General features: G+C 43.5%; 2 protein-coding genes across 5 annotated transcripts in view; one reads left to right on the top strand and one right to left on the bottom strand.

The window, feature by feature from the left end:
- The window catches only part of mctp1a (multiple C2 domains, transmembrane 1a), a 170,541-nt gene extending 151,909 nt beyond the window's left edge, over positions 1-18,632 (top strand). For 2 of the 3 annotated variants that reach the window (XM_034540701.1, XM_034540700.1), the window contains 4 exons: positions 6,941-7,050; positions 7,796-7,905; positions 8,206-8,303; positions 15,441-18,632. In XM_034540701.1, the coding sequence (XP_034396592.1) occupies positions 6,941-7,050; positions 7,796-7,905; positions 8,206-8,303; positions 15,441-15,512 (390 nt within the window). In that variant the 3' untranslated portion in view covers positions 15,513-18,632. Of the gene's footprint in view, positions 1-6,940; positions 7,051-7,795; positions 7,906-8,205; positions 8,304-9,820; positions 10,070-15,440 lie in introns of those variants that run through there. The other variant, XM_034540699.1, reaches the window with a different exon arrangement.
- slf1 (SMC5-SMC6 complex localization factor 1) overlaps positions 18,563-22,352 on the bottom strand; it is a 26,623-nt gene continuing 22,833 nt past the window's right edge. For both annotated transcript variants that reach the window (XM_034540702.1, XM_034540703.1), the window contains exon 18: positions 18,563-20,038. In XM_034540702.1, coding sequence (XP_034396593.1) covers positions 19,539-20,038 — 500 coding nt within the window. In that variant the 3' untranslated portion in view covers positions 18,563-19,538. The remainder of the gene's footprint in view (positions 20,039-22,352) is intronic.

Here is a 22,352-nt window from a genome sequence, read left to right as displayed (position 1 = left end):
GCAGCCGCCACCTTTTCTTTTAACAAGAGTCATAAATCTGTAATGAGCACAGAGAGGATGCATATTTTATTTACTTTTTTGAAGACATGATCTCTACACTTCATAGCGATGCACTCTCGCTCTGTCGTTTTTTTCTCCTTCCAAAACAAAGTTTAAAACAGTGAATGTTACAGCTGTTACTTTTGCATGTCTCTGAACATGAATATATAATTAAAGGTACACAAAAGTTAGCAAGAAATACCGAGGTCGATGAATCAGATCGGATTTCACCATAATAAGAGTAAAACCTGATCTACTTGATAAATTATGTGTTATAATGTCATTTTAAATCGTAATTAGTTAAATATAGAATATACATCCACCTTACAGAATCAAAAAAGCCTACATGTCTCTTAACAATAAATGCAATTGCTAACCTAATCACCAAATTTCTGTACCTCATTTTAAGAGGTAAAATCATTAGTACCATGGTAAAAACAAATGAATCCAGAGGTTAGTGTTTAGTAGCATATATTTGAAGCCAACCAAGACGGAACGACTGAGAAAGACAGAACGATGGACAGACTGACAGACAGACTGATGGGGGAGATGGGCTAAAGCAGCTAAACCAGGCCAACAGAGGACAAGAGTAATGTTGTCCCATTCATCACACGCTGCCAGGCTGGATCCTGGGAAGGACAGGGGAAGGAGAGTGCAGGAGCAGGGGAGCATAGGTGAGGCAAAGTGGGGGAGAATTGGGTAGGCTCGGGGTGGAGGATGGACGGGGGTCGGGTGGCGTGCAGCAGGAGGCGACAAGGGGAAGCGCAAAAGTTGTGGGATGGTAGTCATTTATCTGTGTGTGTGCACCTGACCTTGAGTCTGATGGAGTGGCTGGTGTGGTGGAGGTGATGAGATGCCCCAGGGGGAGATGTGTAAAGATGATCAGTGGCAAACAATCTCCTTCCACCAGACTCATCAGAGTCACAAACACACATATCACCAGAAACCTTTCTCTTTAGGATAAGCAGAGGTCAAACTGAAAATAAGTCACCACCACCTTTCTTTTATTCCTTCTCTCCCTTCATCCCCCCCTCTTTTACATATGCATATATTTATCTTTGCTATGAGACTAGGCTGGGTGAAGAGAGTAATTAGTACTAGAGAGCATTGTGTCTGCCTTGTGCACCTTCACCTGACAGACTAAACTGGAGTTTGACTTTGGCTTTGTGGGAGCAACCCTCCGACCACACAGATATTCTCAAAGAAAACTCTGTTGTGTTCATCCTATACACACAGACATACACACTCTCCTCACATTTACGCTGGGCCTATGGAAGTGTGATGCCCCTTCAGATCTTAACGTGGCCTTTTTGTGTGCGAGCCGCCTGATGAGGGCCAGGAGGACGTGCAGCACATCTCAACACCCTAGTTAAACAGATATCATGTGTTTATGATCAAAAGAGAGGGAGGGAAATAGAGATGTATTTCCCACATTCGTCCATGGATTAGTTGTTGTATGAGATCAATTATTTATTTATTTTTAAAAAAGGGGGGGTAAACATCTGCCTCTTTCATGTGGCGCTGGCGAGGTGCCAGGTTGCATGGTGTGGCATGCAGGCCGGTCTCAGGGCCTTTTGTCTCGTCTTGTTGTCATTTCCTGACAGAGGGGATCTGTTCTTCTCGGCCACTGGGTTGCCAAGTTTATTTATTTTTTCCCTTTAGGGACTTTCTATACTCCCAGGGGGTCAAATCTGTGACTCATAGCTCCCCAGTGGAGCTGGTAATACTTGGAATAGACACAGATGAAACATAGTAGTTTTAGTTTAATTGTTGGCTTACATAATGTGACTGGTTTAGGAGCTGAACTATTTAATTTAAGTGGTCAACATGAGAGACAGCAAGTTCTCCTTGTCTCATTGTGCTGATTAACAGATTATCAGATTATCTTTGCATAATTAAACTAATATACTTTCTGAAGCTTTTTGCAATGTACTAACTATATACAGTATATTCTTGCTTGCTTCATTTTAGAGTCAGGACATATACTCCTATATTTACTCCTATACAGAGCCAAACAAAATACGACTGATCTGAATACAACCAGTGAATGCTAATAAGCAAATGAAAGGCTCCTAGTGAATAGTGTTGCACTTTCATCAATCACTAAATTATTGTTATATTTATTTATTTGTTGCAAGTCGACAAGAGCAGCCAAAGATCTTGTTTATGGGTATAGAATCAGGATTGTCTTGTATCCATATTTGATTTTTCAGAGCGATTGCAACACATCAAGTCTTAAGTACACAGTAGATGCTAATTGTATGAACTATTTATTATTCTGTCATTCCTAATTCTTGCACAGGCTTTGGAAATTGTATTTGTGTCGCCCCTAAAGCATTCCTCAACTTGCTCAACTTTTCAATGTTTTTTCTTTTTTCCTGTGGTGGAAATGGGAGGGATGCCGCCTCCCTCTGCAGTTACAAAATCAACAAGAACGCTTTCAGATGCCCTCTGGGAGCCACATATTAGCATCCTGTCAAGTTTTATATGACATTTCAATTTTCACTGTGCTGCTGAGTGAGAGAGGCCAAAAGAAAAACAAAGAAAAACAGGTGCAATATTAGCATGGCGGCAATGAGCAGCAGCCACTAGTGGTTCAGACTCATTTTGTGGTGTGATGGGATGTATGGTGCTGCATTATAACAATTAGGTTTATCATTTTTATGTTGTAACCCAGCAGGGAAAACAATGTGATCAGAGGTTAAAACAGTCTCAAATGGCTCTCTCTATTTCCACTTAATTGATATAGGACAGATATTTGAGTCCATCGTAATAGGCTAAGTTCCTCAGTGACCTCTCTCTTGTTTAGCTCTAGGCCTTAGGTCAGTGAAGAACAAACTGTCTTTGTAAAAGTTTACAACTGCTCACTTTGCACTTTTGCAGAAATGGAGAAATGGAGCAGTCAAGTACACAGAGGCAGTGAGCATATTTCCTTTGTTAAATATTTAATCAAGTGTTTCAAGGAGTTTACCACATTTGTTTACCACAATTTACCAGCAAGTGCAATGTGGTTAGCCTGACTGGGCTGTTTGTGTGTGTGTGTGTGTGTGTGTGTTTGTGTATGTGTGTGTGTGTGTGTGTGTGTGTGTTTTTGAGAGAGAGTGTGTGTGTACTGGGCTCTCTCTGGTGTCACTGAGGGTTGTTTCTCCTAAATTCAGCTCGCATCACTTTAACGAGCCTTCCCGTCTCTGTGTGTGCTGAGGAGCACTCCCATGATGCAGCCTGCGCCACACACTTGTACACAGGGTGGCTCAATGCTGAACTGATGGGTGCTTGGCTGAGATTTCATGTCACACTCCACACATCCAAACAATGATGCAAACGTTGGACATAACCACAAAAGATACATTTATATGCCAACAAAGGACACCGACTCAATGAATATTTCTGCTACCAGCCTGATGAGAGTTAATTGATGTCAAGATTGGTTTCTGCACATAGAAACAATTCACTCAAAGAATAAACTAATTGTCTCATTGGAGTTTTTTATTTAACTCCACACAAGTATGGAGTTCTGACTTTACCCTGAATTCACCTTACAATCTTTTCAGAAAGAGAGTGAGACCATCACACAGGTAAAGACAAAGATAATTAATATTAAGGACAAAAGTGTGTAGAGGCCTGAATATTACTTTCTGTTAATATATATTGCATTCATGGAGAACCAAATTACTAATGTTTTATATGAGCAAATAAGTAGACTATGGTAATATTTTATTTTGTTTACCAACACCTGGGGATGCTAAAATCTATTTAGTGTTTCGATATTCTTGCATATATGTGTTGTTTTCATTTAATCTTACAGCTCTTTACTATATATGCAATCAATTTGCATTATTTGTATAAAGCATATGGCTTTTGTTCAATGTAGTTTTGGCAGAAAGGATTATTCTCAGAATCAGATACACTTTATTTCCTAAGTGCAGTTATTCACATTGCACTTCATTGTAAATTGACTGTACTGTACATCATGTACAGATAAACATATGTGCACCCGACAGAAAAGTATACATATCTACATAAATTCAGACCCATCTTTCAGGAAATTAACTTGTCAAGAATGAATGTTCTGTCAGCTGACTGCAATGTAGACAAACAAAACTGGCAGTTGCTCACACACATTACAGACTAACCTAAAGTTGCAGTCTATTAAAATGCATGATGATAAACTCATTAGGCAAGCTTATTACACTATCTGTCTGAATTCTTCAAGCCATGCAGGAGCATCCTTCGGAACACTGTTGTCAGGGGTGCGGGGATTTGTAGCATACTTTGAGCATTAACATGACTTGCAACTGTAGCCAAGTCAAAGCGAGAGGCCTTGCGGATTTAATTTTATTAGTCATGCCTTCAGGTCTCCAAACAAACCCACTCAGTCTTCCTGACAGACACGGGAAGAGACAGGAATACAGACCCTGCTCATCTTCCTGAGTGAGACTAAACTAGTCAGAACTGAAAAGCCATGTGAGCTGGTGGTTGACACCCATGTGCAAACATTACTCACAAAACCACAGAAAGCATGACAAGACTCTTAGAGAACTCACCTCCCTGATTCAAATAATTCACACTTTTTTGTCAAACATCTAAGTCAACAGAAAGCTTCTTTGACCTTGCCTGATGTGTGAATGCAATGTTTCTCTCCTCATCTTTCGGTATCACTTCCTTTTCTATCACGGATGACATTGCAATCTAAAACAAACTTGCTCAGTAGAGAAAGAAACTGCTTTTAGAAGTCAAGGGCACTCATCCTATAATCTGTGTCAGGATATAATATCGTTTGTAGAGTTACACAGCAAGACCAGGTGTGCAGATCAACCTTATCTACTAGCTGTAGGGTGTGTGAGTGTGTGTGTGAGTGTGTGTGTGTGTGTGTGTGTGTGTGTGTGCATATTAGGTTCCATTATAAGAACAGGTTGCCTGGCTCCATATGTGCGCAGTGTGCAGGGAAGCTGGGAAAACAAGGTTCTCCGTGGCCCTCTGTGTTATTGCTACCTCCCGCCTCCCTGAGCCGTGTTTGAAGACAGGAAATACGAGTCAGACCGCAGTCCGAGGTGCATGTGGCAATGGTTTATACTCCTCTGACCTCTGACCTATCCTCTCCACCCCCGCCCGCTCTCTCACACCACTCCCCTGGCCCTCAAACACACTCCCGAAAATAAAACGACCTGACCGGGCCCAGCCTGCCTCGGCCCGGCCTAACCCAGCCCAGCACAATAGACCCTGCATTCTGAGATTTGTTTGAGCGGGCAATGAAAAACAGATGGACTCTGAGGAAAGGACTGAGAAGAGGAGGAGAGAGAAGAAGAAAGAAAGGGAGTCTTGTAAAATATTTGCGAAGAAAAATAACCCAGTGACGCTGTCTAATTATATCTATTTGTCTTGTGTGGTTTTGCTGGGGAGGCCATGTGGTCTCCCTGACTGCTCCATGGTTCATTTTTCACATTATCTGATCCAGGATGGAGAGTAAAAAGAAGAGGGTGGGTTTCGGGGCAGTGGAGGTTTTTTTTGGTCTCAATGGGATGGTTGTGGTGAGGTGGGGCCGCTGGCCTCAAGGAGCAAAATGTGGTAAAGGCCTCTGGGGTCCTAGAGGTTTTATGTCTTTGACAACTTTACTGTCTTCTTTGGGTATAATGATGAGGATTACTCAGAGTTGTACCTCTCTAATCTAACAATACCTATCCATCTTCATCATTACACAGCCATTGCTGTTTCTCTGACATAGAGAAACATTTTGTGGCCGTGTAGGGTTGCGCCATAATCTTTTGGTTTCTCTTTTTTTGTTGATTAATTAACTTATATTATTAAAACAGCTGTGTAACATCTTTATTTTCCCAGTTTAATGCAATCCAGATTATTTCTTTTTTCATTTTCATTTGTTGAAATACTCTCAACAATATTTGAAAAGTGCAAATCTTTTCATCCACTTAGAAAATACCAGCAACCCCCACCCTCCCCCTAATAAAACTAAACTTATTTTTGTTTTTAGAGTTGTCCACTTGTGTATGTAGTATCATACTGGAACTGTATGATCTAATAACACTACCATAGACATATTAAACGCTCTCGTAACTCTTCTGACAATAGATTGTCCTCCTCTTCTTGTTCTGTGCCCCTTGTCTCCCAAGCATGCCCGCCAATCACATCCAGCCACAACAAGTCTGCGTGTTGATGTCCTCACTCAGCCAACGGCTCTCAAACACTCGTATGTCACCTCATTCTGTCCAGATCCATCCTGTCCTCTTGTTGTCACTCAGTCAGCAGGCAGCTTGTTGACTGTTGCATGACTTATTCTATTCTTCACTTTGTTTCAGTTTGACGTGGGGGATTGTAGTTTTTAGAATGTCTGCCTAGTTTGTGGTGTCTCCCCCCACTCCTCGCAGTATTCTCAAGTTCACGACCATCAACAGTTGAAAAGGAGGAGCTCTTCATGGTGGGTGACAACATTTAATAAGGACATTAATGATGCCACGGCTGGTGACATCATCACAGTGTGCCAGCCAGCAGAACAAAGAAGGGCTCTGCCCGGTCTTCCTGGCTGTCTTGGCAGAAGCAGCAACAGAGAAAGTGAGAGAGAGAAAGATTGGTTTTCAGTTTAATTCTGCCTCTCTATTCGCATATTCAAATTTTCCTGTGTGAGCATTTTGATTTGTTCTGCCGACTTTATATTTCTATTACTGCCTTGAATGAAAGCACTCCGTCCGTTCGGGCAGGATATCCGGTGATTTGGCTCCCCACCCCAAATCTTTGACGCTATTTAAAATGTATTGTTTTCACAAAGATGCCTGTGCCCAGCCTCTGTTGTCTCTCTCCTCTTTCTCTCTACTCCCCTCTCTTCACTGTTTCACTCCATCTCTTCCTCTTTCTTTCTCCGTCGCCTACATCTCTATCTGTCCTCTTACAGGACTCGGAGAGAAAGGGCTTCATGAACAAGCTTTATGCCATTCAGGACGTGTGCATCAGTGTGCAGAATGCACTGGATGAAGTGGCCTCCTATGGCGAGAGGATAAAGAAGTGAGTCGTAAGCCCGCTCCTCGGCATCGGGCCCGCTCTGCTCAGCTCCGCATGTCCCGCTGTTTTTTCTGCAATGCCAGGTTGCCCCGCTTCCCCTTGCCAGCCTAACAGAGTATAACTCAGTTATGCTCTCAGGAAACACTGCCAGCATGACACCCAGCCCCGAAAGACAAACACACAGGCTGTCTATCTCTGTGTTTATCACATCTCACTTAACCCTGCATGACCTCTTAACTGAATCATGTACATACTAGATCAAACACATTACTCGACACACACACACACACACACACACACACACAAACTATTCAATAATTGTACACTCCTATTTTCCAATAGATACAGACAAAGCAAAGAGATTTTAGTTTAGATTAAAATCCATAATAATAAATGAGTCAGGCTACAGGTTCCTTCTTTGCTTGTATATAAAAGCATTTCAAATCAAGCTGACACTTTTGTGACCTGTGTTTTTGTAAAGTTGAGAGCATTTTACTGACTAGATAGTATGACTTGTATTGAGTTATAGCCCATTTTCACCCTGCAATGCTGTAAGACTTAGGGGGGAACTTATTTCCCTCTGCACAGTTCTAGTGAATGTGATGAATTTGCTGTGCAGGGCAAACCAGATCACCTTGTTTGGGTTGAAAAGAAGTAAAATGCCCTCTCTGACTCGTCTCTACTCTTTCTCGGCGTGTTTGGCTAGACTGAGCTGTGCCATGTCTCAACATTTTTCCTCTCCTTTCAGCACATTTAACTGGACCGTGCCTTTCTTAAGCTGGTTGGCCATTGTGGCTTTCGGAGCAGCCACCACCATCATCTACTTCATCCCTCTACGATACATTGTGCTCGCCTGGGGTGAGCCAATGTAAAATAAATGTGATGAAACGTGTATTTTTATCTTCTGGAAGTGTCAAAGTAAAGTTAAATGTAAATACTGTAGCTAAGGAAACCTGTGGCAGAGCAATGTAATTTCTATATTTCATGCTGCTTTTTATGTTTTGTATTGGGGGGAAAAGAACAATCAGTGAATGTAATGCACATTATTACAACTACCACAAAGGCTTTATTAACTGGTTTATCATGCAGTATGTGCTGATGTCCACCTCTCTTTTCCATATTTTCCCTACTTCCCTCACCATATTTCTCTCTCTACAGGGGTGAATAAATTCACCAAAAAGCTGCGAGACCCTTACACTATTGATAACAACGAGCTTCTAGACTTTCTGTCCAGAGTGCCCTCAGATGTACAAGTGGTGGGTGAACTTTCCATTTTTCTATCTGTGTCAGTCCCAGACACGGGCAAGGGTTAGGGCTCCTTTTATTATCTCCTCTATCTCTAACTCTGTCCTTTCTTTATTTTTCCTCCCCTCAGCCGTTGGCGCCTCCCACGTGGGGTGAACTGACTATCCATTGTTTAAGCCATGCAGACATCTAATCTAATTGTTTCAAAGTCGTTCCTATGTTTTCCTATTAAAAGCTTCCTAGTCTAATTCAATTTCCACATACATTGCTGGAGCTGTGTAATAAGATAACGAGGTTAAGTGAGTTTAGTGCCCAGCATATAACTAGGTTGATTGACTCCATACATACACTCACACACAATTACAGTTAGCTGTTGTTTCCCAGCTATGCTAGTAATTGGAACAGAGTGTAAACCAACAGTTAACCAGCCCCATGCGGTTTTGCTTCTACATTAACCGTGAGATCAGATTAACTTTGTAGCTGAAGACTACAGATGCTTCGTTAGGGAAAATATAGGCGTGTAGGTGTGTGTGTAGTTTGTGTGTGTGTTAACAGTAACGTGCTGTGCTGCTCAGGACAAAGTGCAGTTTAAACTGCAATTAAGCGGCAGCTTGTGAAAGTCGTTGTGTTATCCAGCACCGATGGTGTCCGCTGTGGCTGTTAAGCCCTGCTGTGCTGAGTTCAATACACACGCACATGAACGCACACCTAAGCGCACATGCAGGCTGAAGCTGACCCGGGGCCCCTGATACGACCAATCCCCTGCCACATCAGCGCTGACACACTTCCTCTTTGATCGCTTATTGCCGCAACTTCTTTCATCTTTACAGGGTCATAATCCCTGCTCCCCTACACACCCCCGCTAACCCCCCGTGTTCTCCCCCTTTTGGCCCCCGTGCAGTTTTACAGTTTCATAGTTTACTGAGGCCTGCTGCAGCAGTAGGCACAAGGCAGGTAGCCACAGGCTCAAATGAGCCTAAGCTGTCCCCTTTGGTGAAGTGCAGCCACCTTCAACACCTGGAGACAGGAGGAGTGGGGCAGTGAAGGGGCCCAGGCCCGGCAGGTATGAGGTCTTTACAAGGCCCCTAATGAGGGCCTGCTGGCTAGGGGAGGTGGGGGCAGACATGCTGCTCTGGTCTGGTGCCTGTGCTGCTGGAGTTGTGCCTACTGTATAAGTTATACTGTAAGTGCTACTGTAAGAGTTATTGCTGCAGCTGTCAGAATGGTAATTGTTGCCAGGTTTCACTGACAGTTCGGAGGCTTACCAAGTAATGAGGGTGAAAGACCTAGGGAACGGGGTTAGGATAGATTTCAGGGAGAAAATATGAGGATTGAAATGGAGAAACGGGGGGGAGGAACTAGGACAGAAAGTACAAGTAGAGTTGATTGAAGACTGTAGATGAGTAGTTTGATTATTTATAGCCTTGTTTGTATCAATAACATAAGGTCAATGAAATGTAGATTCACTGCTCAGTGAGCTGATGAAGAACTGATACCTGCACTGATAACTTTCTCATTGAATCCAAAGGTTAATTTTCGGCGTCGTTGGCTAAAAACAGACCAGAACGTTCTGCGATGCGTCCCGCAGCTGCCTGCGGTTGTTGGTTCACCTCATTGCCTGTCCCCGCCTTACTGGGTCAAAGCCACCTGTGGGGATCAAGCCCTTTTGGCTCTTGGATGATGCAGAGAGTTGCTGGGCTCCAAATGGAGCGTCCCCTCACGGGCACGTATCCATAGCACCCACTGGCATTGGTGCTGGGGCCCACGATGCCCGATACTCTGGATGACTAATGAAGTGCTATTTCAGGGAGCCAGTGTGACCTAACGCACACACACACACACACACACACACACACACACACACACACACACACACACACACACACACACACTCTCCCAGTAGTTGTGCATATGAGGCGGGTAGGGGGTTATTCAGTGCAGTGTTCCGCATCATTTGGAGGTGCTTCAGTGCAGCCAGAACTGATGAGGTCCTAATGACTTTATATATAAAGGGCATCCACACTGGGCCACAGTCCATTATAACGTATGTTGCTGCACAGCAGCACAGTAACTGTGAAACAGCTTTAGTTTTCTCATCTTTCATTTGTCGTTATGGTGTACATAAAATAAACTTTGCATTGAGCCGGAACAATACTGCCTTCTCATTGGTTGTATAGTTAACGGAAGTTACGTGCAAACCAAGCTCTTTAAATCAATGACACTGGGCCCCTAACAGCACTGTCAAACACCCTTTAAAAACTAAACTCTCAGTGGTGCATGGGAGCTGCAACAGTCAGTGTTACCTTTTTACCACCTGAACAGTTTACTTAAATCATTACGTCCCTGTGAGCAGCAAAGTTAAAGGCTGGCATGGTATGTAGTGCATGTCTGCGTGAGAGAGTCACTCTCCCTCCATGGGTAACAGTTTCTTGTAGCTGGTTTGGCTCTTTTACCAGTGTTAGCTATCGTTATGGTCATTATCAGGGAATCCTTCATGTCCTCTTAAACGAGGCAAAACTGAGCACCTTTATAGTGCAGAGTATTCCCTACCTGGCGTTTGGGAGGTGTCAGTGCACTAGTATGTTTTACGACACCATTAGCCATGTGAGCTAGGGAGTGTGTAAGTAAGGCCAAGGCAATTAGCATGCCAAGTGGCCCTTTATGGTGTAAAAGAGCTGGATCAAACGCCCAGTACAAAAATAAGCATGAATTCCAATTTAGCGCCTAATGAGCAGTGGGGAGTCAGGTTAATATTTTTAGAAAACATTTATGTTGGGGATGAAACCTCATTGGACGTGAGGGTCGAAGGCAGGATAGTTAGAGGTTGAAGCGTTGCCAGATGCCATCACTTAAATCTACCAGAGGTCTCTCTCCCCTCCGCTTTGTCCTCTCCCACTTTTGTGACAAATTTAAACATTTCACTGCAAGTGGCCTCTTAGTCGCTATTCAGTATGTGTCATGCCACAGCAGCTAATAGGCAAAACTTTCTTTACTTTTGCTCACTGATTTATGTCACCTTGACATGCCTTTTATTTCCCAGCAATAGACACAAGTGCTGAATCCTCGGATGTGCAGATGTGTGAACTATACACAATAGTGTTTCCCTGGAAACATTTAATAACCCTTATGCTCCATTAGGCGTCACATGAGATGAAACCCGCTGAGTTTTGTGCTCCGTGGAAAGGACTGGAAAACAGAATAACATAGTATCATTAAAATGTTGCTCCCTTGCCTTTCTTGACTTGAGTTATTTACTCGCCTATTTGCTTCTTTTTTTTTTTGCTCACTGTCACCCACCTTGGGTTTGCCTCGTCTTTCTGCCCACACTGGCATCATCAAAACATAGTCAAAGGTTCAACGTGAGAGGGAATGAGAGACAGTGAGAGAGGGAGAGAGGAGCAGGTCCCGGGATGCTTTGTGGGTAACACCGTTAAACGAAGCACGGTACACGGCGCCCCTTCAGCAGAGCACACTTCAAAGCCTGTTTTGCACTTGTACTGTCAACATTTGGGAGAGGAGAGGAGAGGAGCGAGGGTGGAGCAGCCTTTGAGCAGCAGCGCTGGGTCTTTACCCACTGCCTTTCCTGTCGATGTTCCCTTTAAACTCCCCACTCGCGCTACCAAATTGCTTATGTGCTCTGCGCATTACCACACTTTTTTACTTTCACCCAATTCCCGGTTTCTTTTATTTTGCTAACGTCCCACTTTCTCCTCGCCTACTCTGCCTTTTCTTCTCTTTTTAACTAGCTCTTGTTGTCTGTGTGGGTTTGTGTGCTTCTGGCTTCTGTGTGCGTGTGTTATTAGGTGAGGTGAGCGGGGGAGCCAAGGGTATAGCATCAGGCAGGCCTGTCACCTGTACGGTGCAATTGAACCTGTGACGCATGAGCTCTATTTCTCTTGGCTGGCAGCGCTTCACAGAGGAAACTCTCGTTTGATTGAGATATTGTTTTCTCCTGCACACTTTGTTTTTGTCGATCCCCTTCGCTACTCTTCATGAGAAACAAAATCCTACTTTCTACTGACATGCAAACTTTTCTTTGTTTTTTTCGGCGCTCACAAATAGTTTTGTTTGGACAGGAATGTCAACGCGCAGAATAAAATCGCTGTGTTCCTTCCTGCTGCTGTAGGCGTTTGGCCGCGTAATGGGACCACTAACAGCCAGTGATCCCGCACAATACCTGTCCTACTTTTGGATCCAGGGTAGATGCTTTCACGCTTGCAGCCAACGATGAGTGAGAATGAGTTGCATAGAGGAACACATTTTTTGGTGGATTTGCTTGCAATTATTTTATATTAACAGACATGTCCTTGCAACTTCGCTACATGCAGATTTGCTGTTACTCTTCCACTTCACTCACTTTTGCATCCATTGTCACCACTGTCATTGATCGCAGTTCATGTGGGCACTGTGCCAGGACTGTCATGGTCCCCTAACCAAACCACCACTGCGCACACACACACACACACACACACACACGCACACACGCACGCACACACACACACACACGCACACACACACACACACACACACACACACACACACACGCACACACACACACACACGCACACACACAGATGGGGCCATATAAAACCTCTCTGTCCCCTGGGTTTTTGCTCTGTTGTCTGCTTTAGTTGGCAGGGCTATAAAAGGATCCACACCCACATGAGAACAGTATCTGTCATCACCTGAGTGTCCAAAGATCTCACTCTGTCTCACTCAGTTTCTACTTCTTCTTGATTGTTTTCTCTCTCGTTCCCTTTGTTGGTTTGTCCCGCTCTCTGCCCCTCGTCTTTCTTTCTATTTCAGAATCATCTTTATCTAGTTTCCCATCATTACTTTCTTTCCTTTTTTTCTCCACCTGGCCTATTTCTTTGTTGTCTTCTAGACTTACCTCATTGTCTTTCTTCTTTCTCACTGATCTAACTAACCGGCTCTATTTGTACAGCTGTTTAGTAGGATGTTAGTTTACCTTGGACCGCGAGGAGTGTCCAGATCTGTATCAGTGAAGTCTGGATGCCTAGTGAGGCTTAGAGAGCAACACATGCTGGCCTAACCAATCTGGAATCCCCCTAACATTGGACATTGGTGTCCATTGCTGTGATACAAAGGATTTGAAATTTCCCACTGTACCGTATGTGTGTGTGTACAGTGTGTGGATGGGATTTTAATGATACATGGTGCGGCCGTGCGTGTGTTTGAGATGTGGGAGGCGCGGGTGTGTTTGTGTGTTTGTGTGTGTGTGTGTACACATTCTCATTGCCGGTATCCGTATGTGTATGCATGCGTCTTCATTGGTAAGCACAAATGCGCCTGTTTGCATCTCAGATTTGCACAATGCAGGGAGAGGATACTGGAAGGAGTCATTGAAGCGACAGTGGGAACCAGTAGAAGATGGATGATAAAGGCTCGTTCCCAGCCAGTGCTGAGAGACGCTGCTGTTCTCGTCCACAGCAGACAGACCCACCATGAGACAGAACAGAGAAACCATATTGACGTCAGTTTGTTGTCTGCCTGGAGAATCAGAGAGGGTGTCAGTCAGTCAGACAGGCAGAGTAGCCTACAGTACATCAGCCAAGGAACGATCCCACAGATGATACTGGCTCTTTGGTGCTGTGACTGTTAAGTCTTGTTTTTCTTCTCTATTAGTATTCTGATTCAGTGGCTAGTGCTTGTCAGTGTCTTGAATCTGTCTAGGCTAGCGACTGTATTTGTGTGTGCATGCACACACATCTGAAAATGAGTCTGCCAAAGTGACAGTCTCTGGTTGCTGAGGCTCAGCCACTGTGATGCTGTTACGTCTGAGTGTCCATCACTAAGAGCAGCTTCTTTCTAAGCTCCGAGTCACTTCCCTTTGGGAGAAGTAGGTGACACTCCCTCAGTGATAATGCAGAGCCTATTCTGAAGTTATTTAATGTCTTGGTTGTTAAATTAAGTTTCTTAGTGCAAGACAAAACGTTAAAGCCAAGTTTATCTCGGCATAAAGATTAGAAATAAGGATAACAAAGACCAATATATGCTGCATTATTTTTTGGCTTGCCTCAGTGACCCTCTGTAAGAAAGCAAATAGGTGTATTTCCCAAAACTCATTTAAGTTTTGGCTAAAGTAGGGCCACATTGAATGTAGACAGTGCTGTATAATGTCTTGAACTCAAGTGTCCATCAAACATTCTGATCAAACCATGTTAATTTTGTGGGGTTGCCAGCTCATGTCCTTAAATATCTAAAAAGTGTTTTTGAGAAAAACTAGAAATGCCAACAACCAAAATGTCTTCAAATTGTCTACTCTGATTTAGAACATGGCGGTTAAAGTAACAAAAATGTCTAACAGGCTAAAATGGTGAAGTGATGTCATTTTGGACAGACATGGATGTAAACTGCAACATGACTGGTTGGCGGGGTGAGGTGTTAATTCTAGTTGTACCATGATTGATGTTAAAAAGGTGCTTGCTTGTTTATCCCTCTAGCCAATGGATAGTCTACATTTTCTAATGAACATTTGGGTTTTTATCAGAGAAGACAGGCTTTTTCTTCATGCACTTAGAGTTAACACTTCTGTCTCTAATTACACATTAGCCATATAAAGCTTCAGTATATAGCGCAGTGTACATCAAGCAATGTGTTGATACTGTAGTAACTAAAACTCCCAGCTAAGCTTGGGTTTTGTAAGGGTTACACTGTGTCTTTTCTGACTTCTGTCTCCTTCCCATCTCTCTGCCCTTTCTCTCCTAACCCTCTTTCAATAACGTGATGACTCTGTTGTCTCTCCAAGCTTTCCCATGAGTCCTTTCCCTGTTCTCTGTTTGTTTGTGTGATCCCTCCCCTTAGGCCACTGTCCCACATCTGTGAAAGTATGTGTGTACGTGTATATTTGAGTGTGTACGTGTGCATGAATGTATTTGGAGCTTTGAACAGTGTACACGGTTTGTGTGTGTGTGTGTGTGTGTGTTTGTGTGTGTGTTGTAATCAGTGTGTAATCCTTTCCCTGAGGCCACTGTTCCACACAGCTGGACTCAGAGAGCCTCTGGAGGGTTTCTGTGCTATTCAAGCATCCTTTGCTCTTTCCACCTGACCGGGTGGTGTGTGTGTGTGTGTGTGTGTGTGTGTGTGTGTGTGTGTGTCTGTGTGTGTGCGTCTGTGTGTTTTAACAGGTGCAGTACCGAGAGCTGAAACTGGATCCCAATCCCAGTCCAAATAAAAGGAAGAAAAACAACCCCGGGTAGATGACTGTGTCCGCCCACCAACTCTTCTCTTCTTCACTTTCCTTCTTGTAATCTATTACTGGACTCAGAGCAGCAGAGGAAGACGGCTCCGGACTAGCTCAGCTATCCTTCCCTTTTTTTCTTTTTTCCAATTTTCTATTCTAAAAGCTTTTTTTCTGTCTTAAATTGCTCATGACGTACAGTACAGTTTTCTGAAGTGTAATTTTTGTATAAAAAAAAAAAGAAGAGTACAAGAAATATTCTTATCACCATAAAGCTTTTGATTGATTTTCAAGGCAAGTGAGAAGGATGGAAGGAACAACCTTTTTCTTAGCCGTGTGCACCACTCACCTTTCTTCCCTCCATCGCTCTGACAGTTTGGAGGACTTTGTCCATCTGCGTGCCACAAGTGACAAGTGTCACACAATGAGTAAAATGAGTTTCAACATTTATACTCACCGTCCCAAAAAATACATTTTTACTGCAATCCATGTTTATTAAAATTACAAGCCTTATACCAACATTTTGCATTGTCACTCTGCAGTCGACTTTTAGGTCTTTTTTTTAGAGCATATTGTAGTTATCCAATGGTTTTGGTAATATGTTCATATTTTGTAATTGTTTTTGTACTGAAGTATCTTTTGTGTTATTCCTCTCTTGGATGTGGTAATGATGTCATGTTCACTGGCAGTCATTTCTATTGTTTCCACTTAACTCAGCCAGCCAAGTTGATTAGCAATTATGGTAGTAGCCCCCAGATATGTCCTTCTACACAAACACAAACCTGGACCAACAGGCTGACGGCTTGTGCTTGTATCTGTCTGTGCTTTGATACAATGGCCAAAGAAATATACTAATCCTAAACAAAAGAATCAATCCACAGTAGACAGTAGTATTAGTTTAAAGTACAGTGAGCATGTTCTTCTTAAATAGATTGTGATTACATAATCATAATTAAATAATACCAGGAGGAAAAAAAGTACAACACTATTGAATATAAGACAATTGGTATTGTTTTTCATAATTTAATAGTAGCTTTGTTTAACCCTTTAAAAACATGCGAAAGCTCCCTTTCAATCAATCAGTGCGACACCGTTTCTGCCTGTCAGATGACGCGGCACATCTCTGCAGCCGTAGTGTTAATATAGATGTCACCCAGTTTATGCAGAGTGTCGCCAGGCATGCAGGCCTTTAGGCAGTCACAGCCATAATCTTGTTTGAAAGGCTGGTCTCCTTTCCTCTCATCTCCCGGTGTTTGCCTCGGCGCCCACACAAGAAAGCATTCACACACACACACACACACACACACACACACACACACACGCACACACACGCACACACACGCACACACAACAAAACTAAAATTTCCTCCAACGTGAACACGCTGCTTCTTTCAGGGATCTCGCGTACACATACTGTACCTACTTGCTCGCAGATGAAAGCATAACATCCCATTTGAGCAGGCACATTCTCTCCCTCTCAGGCACACACACACACACACAAACACAAACATGCTCTCTGTGCTGTTGTGCCCCAGGCTGGCCGCTCTCTCCATCTGCCCCACCTCCTGTGCCCACAGCACAACTTTGATCCTTCTTTCCAGAGACAGAGGCTTGTGTATGTGAACCGTGTATGTAAGAGTGTTTGCGTATACACGTTTATGGAATCAAAGACGCGTTGCTTTTCTCAGCGTCGGTATGTGTTACAATTGTATCCCCCCTCCAGCTGTAGACTGATGCGTAGATTCAGTCGTGTGTGTGTCAGCCTGTAACGGCGTGTGTGTGGTGTGGTGCAGCACAAGTGCCAGCTGGTATTTGGTGTGGAGTTTGCTGGCGTAGGCGGCCGTCAGCTAGATGAGCAGCAAGTCGCTGTGTGACAAGACACGGCTCTGAGGGGACCTAGGCCTGAGATGTCAGGGATTTGTGTGTTTTATGCTATTTCAGACCCCCTTTCCCATCATGCTTCTCTCCGTTTGCGCTCTGCGCGGTTCCCTCTTTCGTCAGTGAGCGGGGTTGCGACCCTGTCTGAAGGGACGGTCTCCTGGGCTTCTTGCTGAGCATCTGTTGAAAGATCACAGCCCAAGCTATATTTGAGGAGGTCTCCTCTCATCCTACTGAGCCCTGCCTCCATCTCCTCCCCGACCCCCCCTTCTGCATCTTTTTGTTCCCTCTCCCCCCTTTGTCTGTCTGGTCGTCTGTCTCTCTGTCTTTATCGCTCTAACCCCCTCCCCACCACAACGAGAGCTCTCTTCTGCCATTTCGTCATCCTTTTTCCCCCCGACTGTCTCCTTGCCATAACCTGTACCCCCCCCCCCCCGTTGCCTATCCATCTCCATGCTTAAATATCAACAGGCTTGGATCTGTCACTCCAGAGAGACATTGATTTTGTTTTGTTGTTTTGAGGAATCCACTTGAAAGACAATAACAGACTGTCCCCTAAGAGCGGCGTTGCAGACTGATTATAGCCTCCTGAACAAACACACTCGGTGGTTTGTGAAGGATGGCTTTTTATAATGCCTAAAGGGACTGTTTGAATACCTGATATGTACTGTATGTGTCTACTACTGTATGTAGTTATTTTTCAGTAAATTGTGGTGACTTGTGTGGTATTGCATTCAAATACCATTTTCTTTTTTGTCATATTATTGGATTTCGGCTTTGTTTGCAAGCAAACCAAAGTGTTTTTATTGTGTATGATATAGAGAACATTAATTATATAAAAGGAATGTATCAGACTGTCAGCTGTAAAGGGAAAAAAAAGCACTTTTATTTGCACCAAGTTGAAATGAGACTATTTATTTTTTAAATAATACTGTACATAGCTACCTAATTTATGTTTGTATTTTATACAGTATGCCGGTTGATGGTCTGGTGATAATGTTGTAAAGTAGGTGTATGCCTGCCTCATTTTCTGAGATCTGTTTTTTTCTGCCTGCGACGTTGCCTGCCAGTGTGACATCATCTTCATGTGCCCAGTTCTGGCCGATGACATTTCAAGATGGGAATAAGAAGCCAAGACATAAATTGGGTCATGAGGGGTAATAGAAAATCCGATGTATATTTCTTGTTTGAGAAATGAAATGCATCCGATGTATGTTGCTTATTTTGAAAGAAAAAAGGAGAAAACAAACACAAGATTAAATATTTTTTAGCATCTTTGGTGTGTCTGGATTATTGCAAAATGTCGTTTCAGCTTCAACAATCTCATTCCTGAGCCTACTGGTAGTAGCAAAGGAAATACATGGCCATTCATCTCAGTACTGACTACTGGGGGGACTCCTCGCCTTTGTTGCTCCATCGGCTGCTCCACCCACCCCAACAAGCAGGCTTCAACCGCTCATTCCTCACTGTTGTCTGTGTGGCCTCAAGTATCTCAGACCAGGATGACTTCTGCCACAACTGTTTTTTACTCTTTTTCACTCTGGCCCCCACATGAAGCCACTCCATTTGTTAAAGAACCTTTCAGCCATACACTGCAGTAGCCATTTCCCCCTGATTTATTGGTGGAACATTCTTAACAACTATTTCTAAAATGTATTGCTATCAGAATCTATTAACAATTTGATATGAAGTGTACCGGCAAAGTTATTTTTATTTATTTTATTATAAATAGTTAACGTAGAAAATAAATAAAATCACCTATGAACATTAGAAAAGTAGCTGTAGAAAACAATAACTTGAGGTAGTGACAGTCTAAATAAAAGTATTGTGTTGCTATAAGACTATTCAAAATAAATAAATTTTTCCATTTGTGAAATATAAAAGAAGGTAGTGAAATATATCCAAACCATGGTATAGCAATAAAGGTTGCTCTGTAGAAATGAACATGCAGCTACATTCAAAAACACATTATTGGCGAAGGCCCCCATATTTTGGAGGTCCTACCTTCACAGACGTTTGTTGCCTGTGAAGATATTTTAATGCCTTGATGAATTGTATGATGATATATTAACACTTGAATATAATTGACACAGATGCCCTTTTGTTAACATTCAATCAAAGGTTGTGCATTCAATTCACTCTCAGTGTGTTGTCCATTGATCCCGCATCACAGATCAGCCACGAGTGCTTCCCCCCGAGACTTAAGATCCTCCAGTATCTCCATCAGGAACTGTGTGTTCTCTCCTTTGCACTCTTTCACTGCGAGGGACACCTGCCCCAGGTAACTCCCTCTGCCAAGCTCCAGCAGTGTCTCTGCATCCTCTACCAGCTTCACCGCCCGCTGGTTGGTCCAGCCCAGAGTCACTGTTTGGTGGGAGTGGGTCTCCAGGGCCCTGAGCAGCGTGTGGCCCAAGCTCTGGGATTGGTCGCCGGGCTGCGCATGGCCGGGTAGACCCCTCTCTTGCTGGTAGGAGAAAATGAGGTGGGCCAGCAGAGAGGATCCGGCCTCTATGAGGGGCAGGTTCAATCGAGGCTCAGTCAAGTTGTTTCTCAGGGCTGAGTCTCCCACATGCGCGCTGTGGAGGAGCTCCTCTCTCTGACTCGTTGCAGAGACCAGATCCAGTGCAGTCCGCCCGTCACCATCATTCTGCTGCAGGATAACTGAGCCTGGAGGGGGCAGAGGTATACAGGATCAGATCACACAAACCCTTACAGACTTGTCCTACTCATTTCTATCACGACTCAAGGCGAGACAAGTTGCTCCCACAATGACATGTATTGCTCTTTAAAAGATGGGTCTAACAACCTGCGGCAAGCGTGACTGCAAATATATTTTCCTGTAAATACTTTTGACGCGGAAGTATTTTTTTAAGAACTGTGCTAGAGAACAAAACTCAAAGTTTGTCCTGATAGCACTGAACACGTAATCAACATTGTACAATGACAGAGCTCCATTAATTGGATCTGTCAATGCCTCTATTCAAGTAAGACAACTCTGCACATGGGAGTGCAAGGACAAGAGCACAAATTGTATTCAGTTGTGGTGGTGCATGCATGTGACAGCCTTCACACACACCATGACTAAATAAAAAAGACTCAAATGCAAGCACTACTCTACTCTTTGACCCTTTGTTTTGAGTGGCATCACCTGAAAGTACTTAGTAGTTAGGAAATACAGTACTGCTAATGGAATTTAAATGTGACTTAGAATGGGAACCCAGCAGTAGTTTGGGCAAGATGTGATGAAGTAGGATTTGATTTGAAATATTTCAATTTAAAGTGTCCTGAGACTTTACGGTTGAGGTTAATGAGTGTAATGTCCAGCTGGTTGAGGCTGGACATTACACACAGACACACATGATTGCATCATGACACACTGACATGCAGCCAAACTACTGGAGGCTGCAGCATCCTGATCAAATAACAACACGTTATCTTAACTGTGTGAGTGGCAGGTCACTTTGTATTTGTGTTAAAAGTGCAGATGGTTGGTGACCTGATGGTGGCTTCACTTTCCTGTTGGCCTTTTGATGTAATGCTGTAATGCTCATGGCTATCATCAGCAACACTAACACAGTGAGCCACTCGACGTGACAAACAACTCAACTGGGAGATTAGAAAATGGAGAAAAGTTCTTTATTGAGAACTACAAATGTTATGTTCACTTTAAATTAAGTTCTTTAATATTGATTTAATGAAAGAGGCAGTTGAGGCAAATCAATGTTAAAAGTCGTGCAATACAAATAAATACCTATACCTTCAAAACCCCTTCAATTATCTTAACTTCACCCTTTCAGCGCTGAACTACATTCAAACTGAACATGACAGTTACAGTAAAATGTTACCCATCCCCCCTTACAAAGCCAGGAAAGTCATAACAGTGACATTTACCGTCTACTCTCCCGCTTTGTCTGTTTAGACTGAAAGACATTTTCCAGTGTCAGACAGGCTTCTGCACACTTAGCCTACATGGAGCGGGTCGAGTCAAGTGTGAGCCCTTTGTTTGCTTACTGCTTACTGTTCAACTGGTATGTGGCAGTGCTGCTGCCACATACCAGTGGCAGCAGCACTGCCTGTGGAGGCCGGGCGTGTCACGCAGAGGGCTGCTTGATACCACTGCTGCCAGTTGTTTCTGTTTAACAGACATTGTGGGGCTGCAGCATTACGTTTTAAAAAGGCAATTGTGTGTGTGTGTGTGTGTGTGTGTGTATATATGTGTGGTCCATTGGACATAAACCACACTAACTTAACCTCACAAAGGCCATTTTGACAAAAAGACAGCCTTGTTTTAAATGACCGTTAAAACTGAAAGTTTAAAATGGACCAATATGAATTCTGAAATCGCTCTCCATCTCTCTGTCTGCCACTGAACTAACACTGTGTGTAGCAGTTATGAGATAATCGGTGAGAGCTCACGTAGCTGTTAGCGGGGAAGGTCAGCGCTCATCTACCTTTTAGTGCTTCAAGCCTGAGTGGCAAAAACTCAATCTGCATAAATTGTGGCATTAATCTACATAAACTTTTACATAAGCGGGGAAATTTCAAATGCAGGGGTCAGGCATCGGGGGCAGCAGTCAAGGACGTAAGAGCACAGATTTGATCAAAGTGGCCACGAGAGAAAGGCAGAGGGGAGGGAGATGGAGCGACGTGGTGTGTGAGAGAGTGAGGTTGTCCATGGCAGGTCATAATCACCAGGTTTCTATAACAAGCTGTCTTTGCTATTACGCTCATGCAGTAGGAAAGGCTGTAATATGTGAAGCCAGCCATGGCGTGACACACAGCAGCAAGCTTCAGGTCCACCAGAATGTGGATTTAAAAACTATCATAGTACCCCATGCAGACACACTTGAACACGCAACATCATGTCTGCTGGAAAATGGATACATCTTTGTCTCTTTCCGGATGAGCTCGAAAAACATGGGATGGCTTTTGAAGACTGAGGCTGTTTTTGCTTACAATTAATCATGTTCTGTGCCTTCCT

This window comes from Cyclopterus lumpus, chromosome 9, assembly GCF_009769545.1.
Source record: "Cyclopterus lumpus isolate fCycLum1 chromosome 9, fCycLum1.pri, whole genome shotgun sequence".
Lineage (NCBI taxonomy): Eukaryota > Metazoa > Chordata > Actinopteri > Perciformes > Cyclopteridae > Cyclopterus > Cyclopterus lumpus.
The sequence above is the reverse complement of the archived record's forward strand: the minus strand, read 5'-3'. Positions and strand labels throughout refer to the sequence as shown.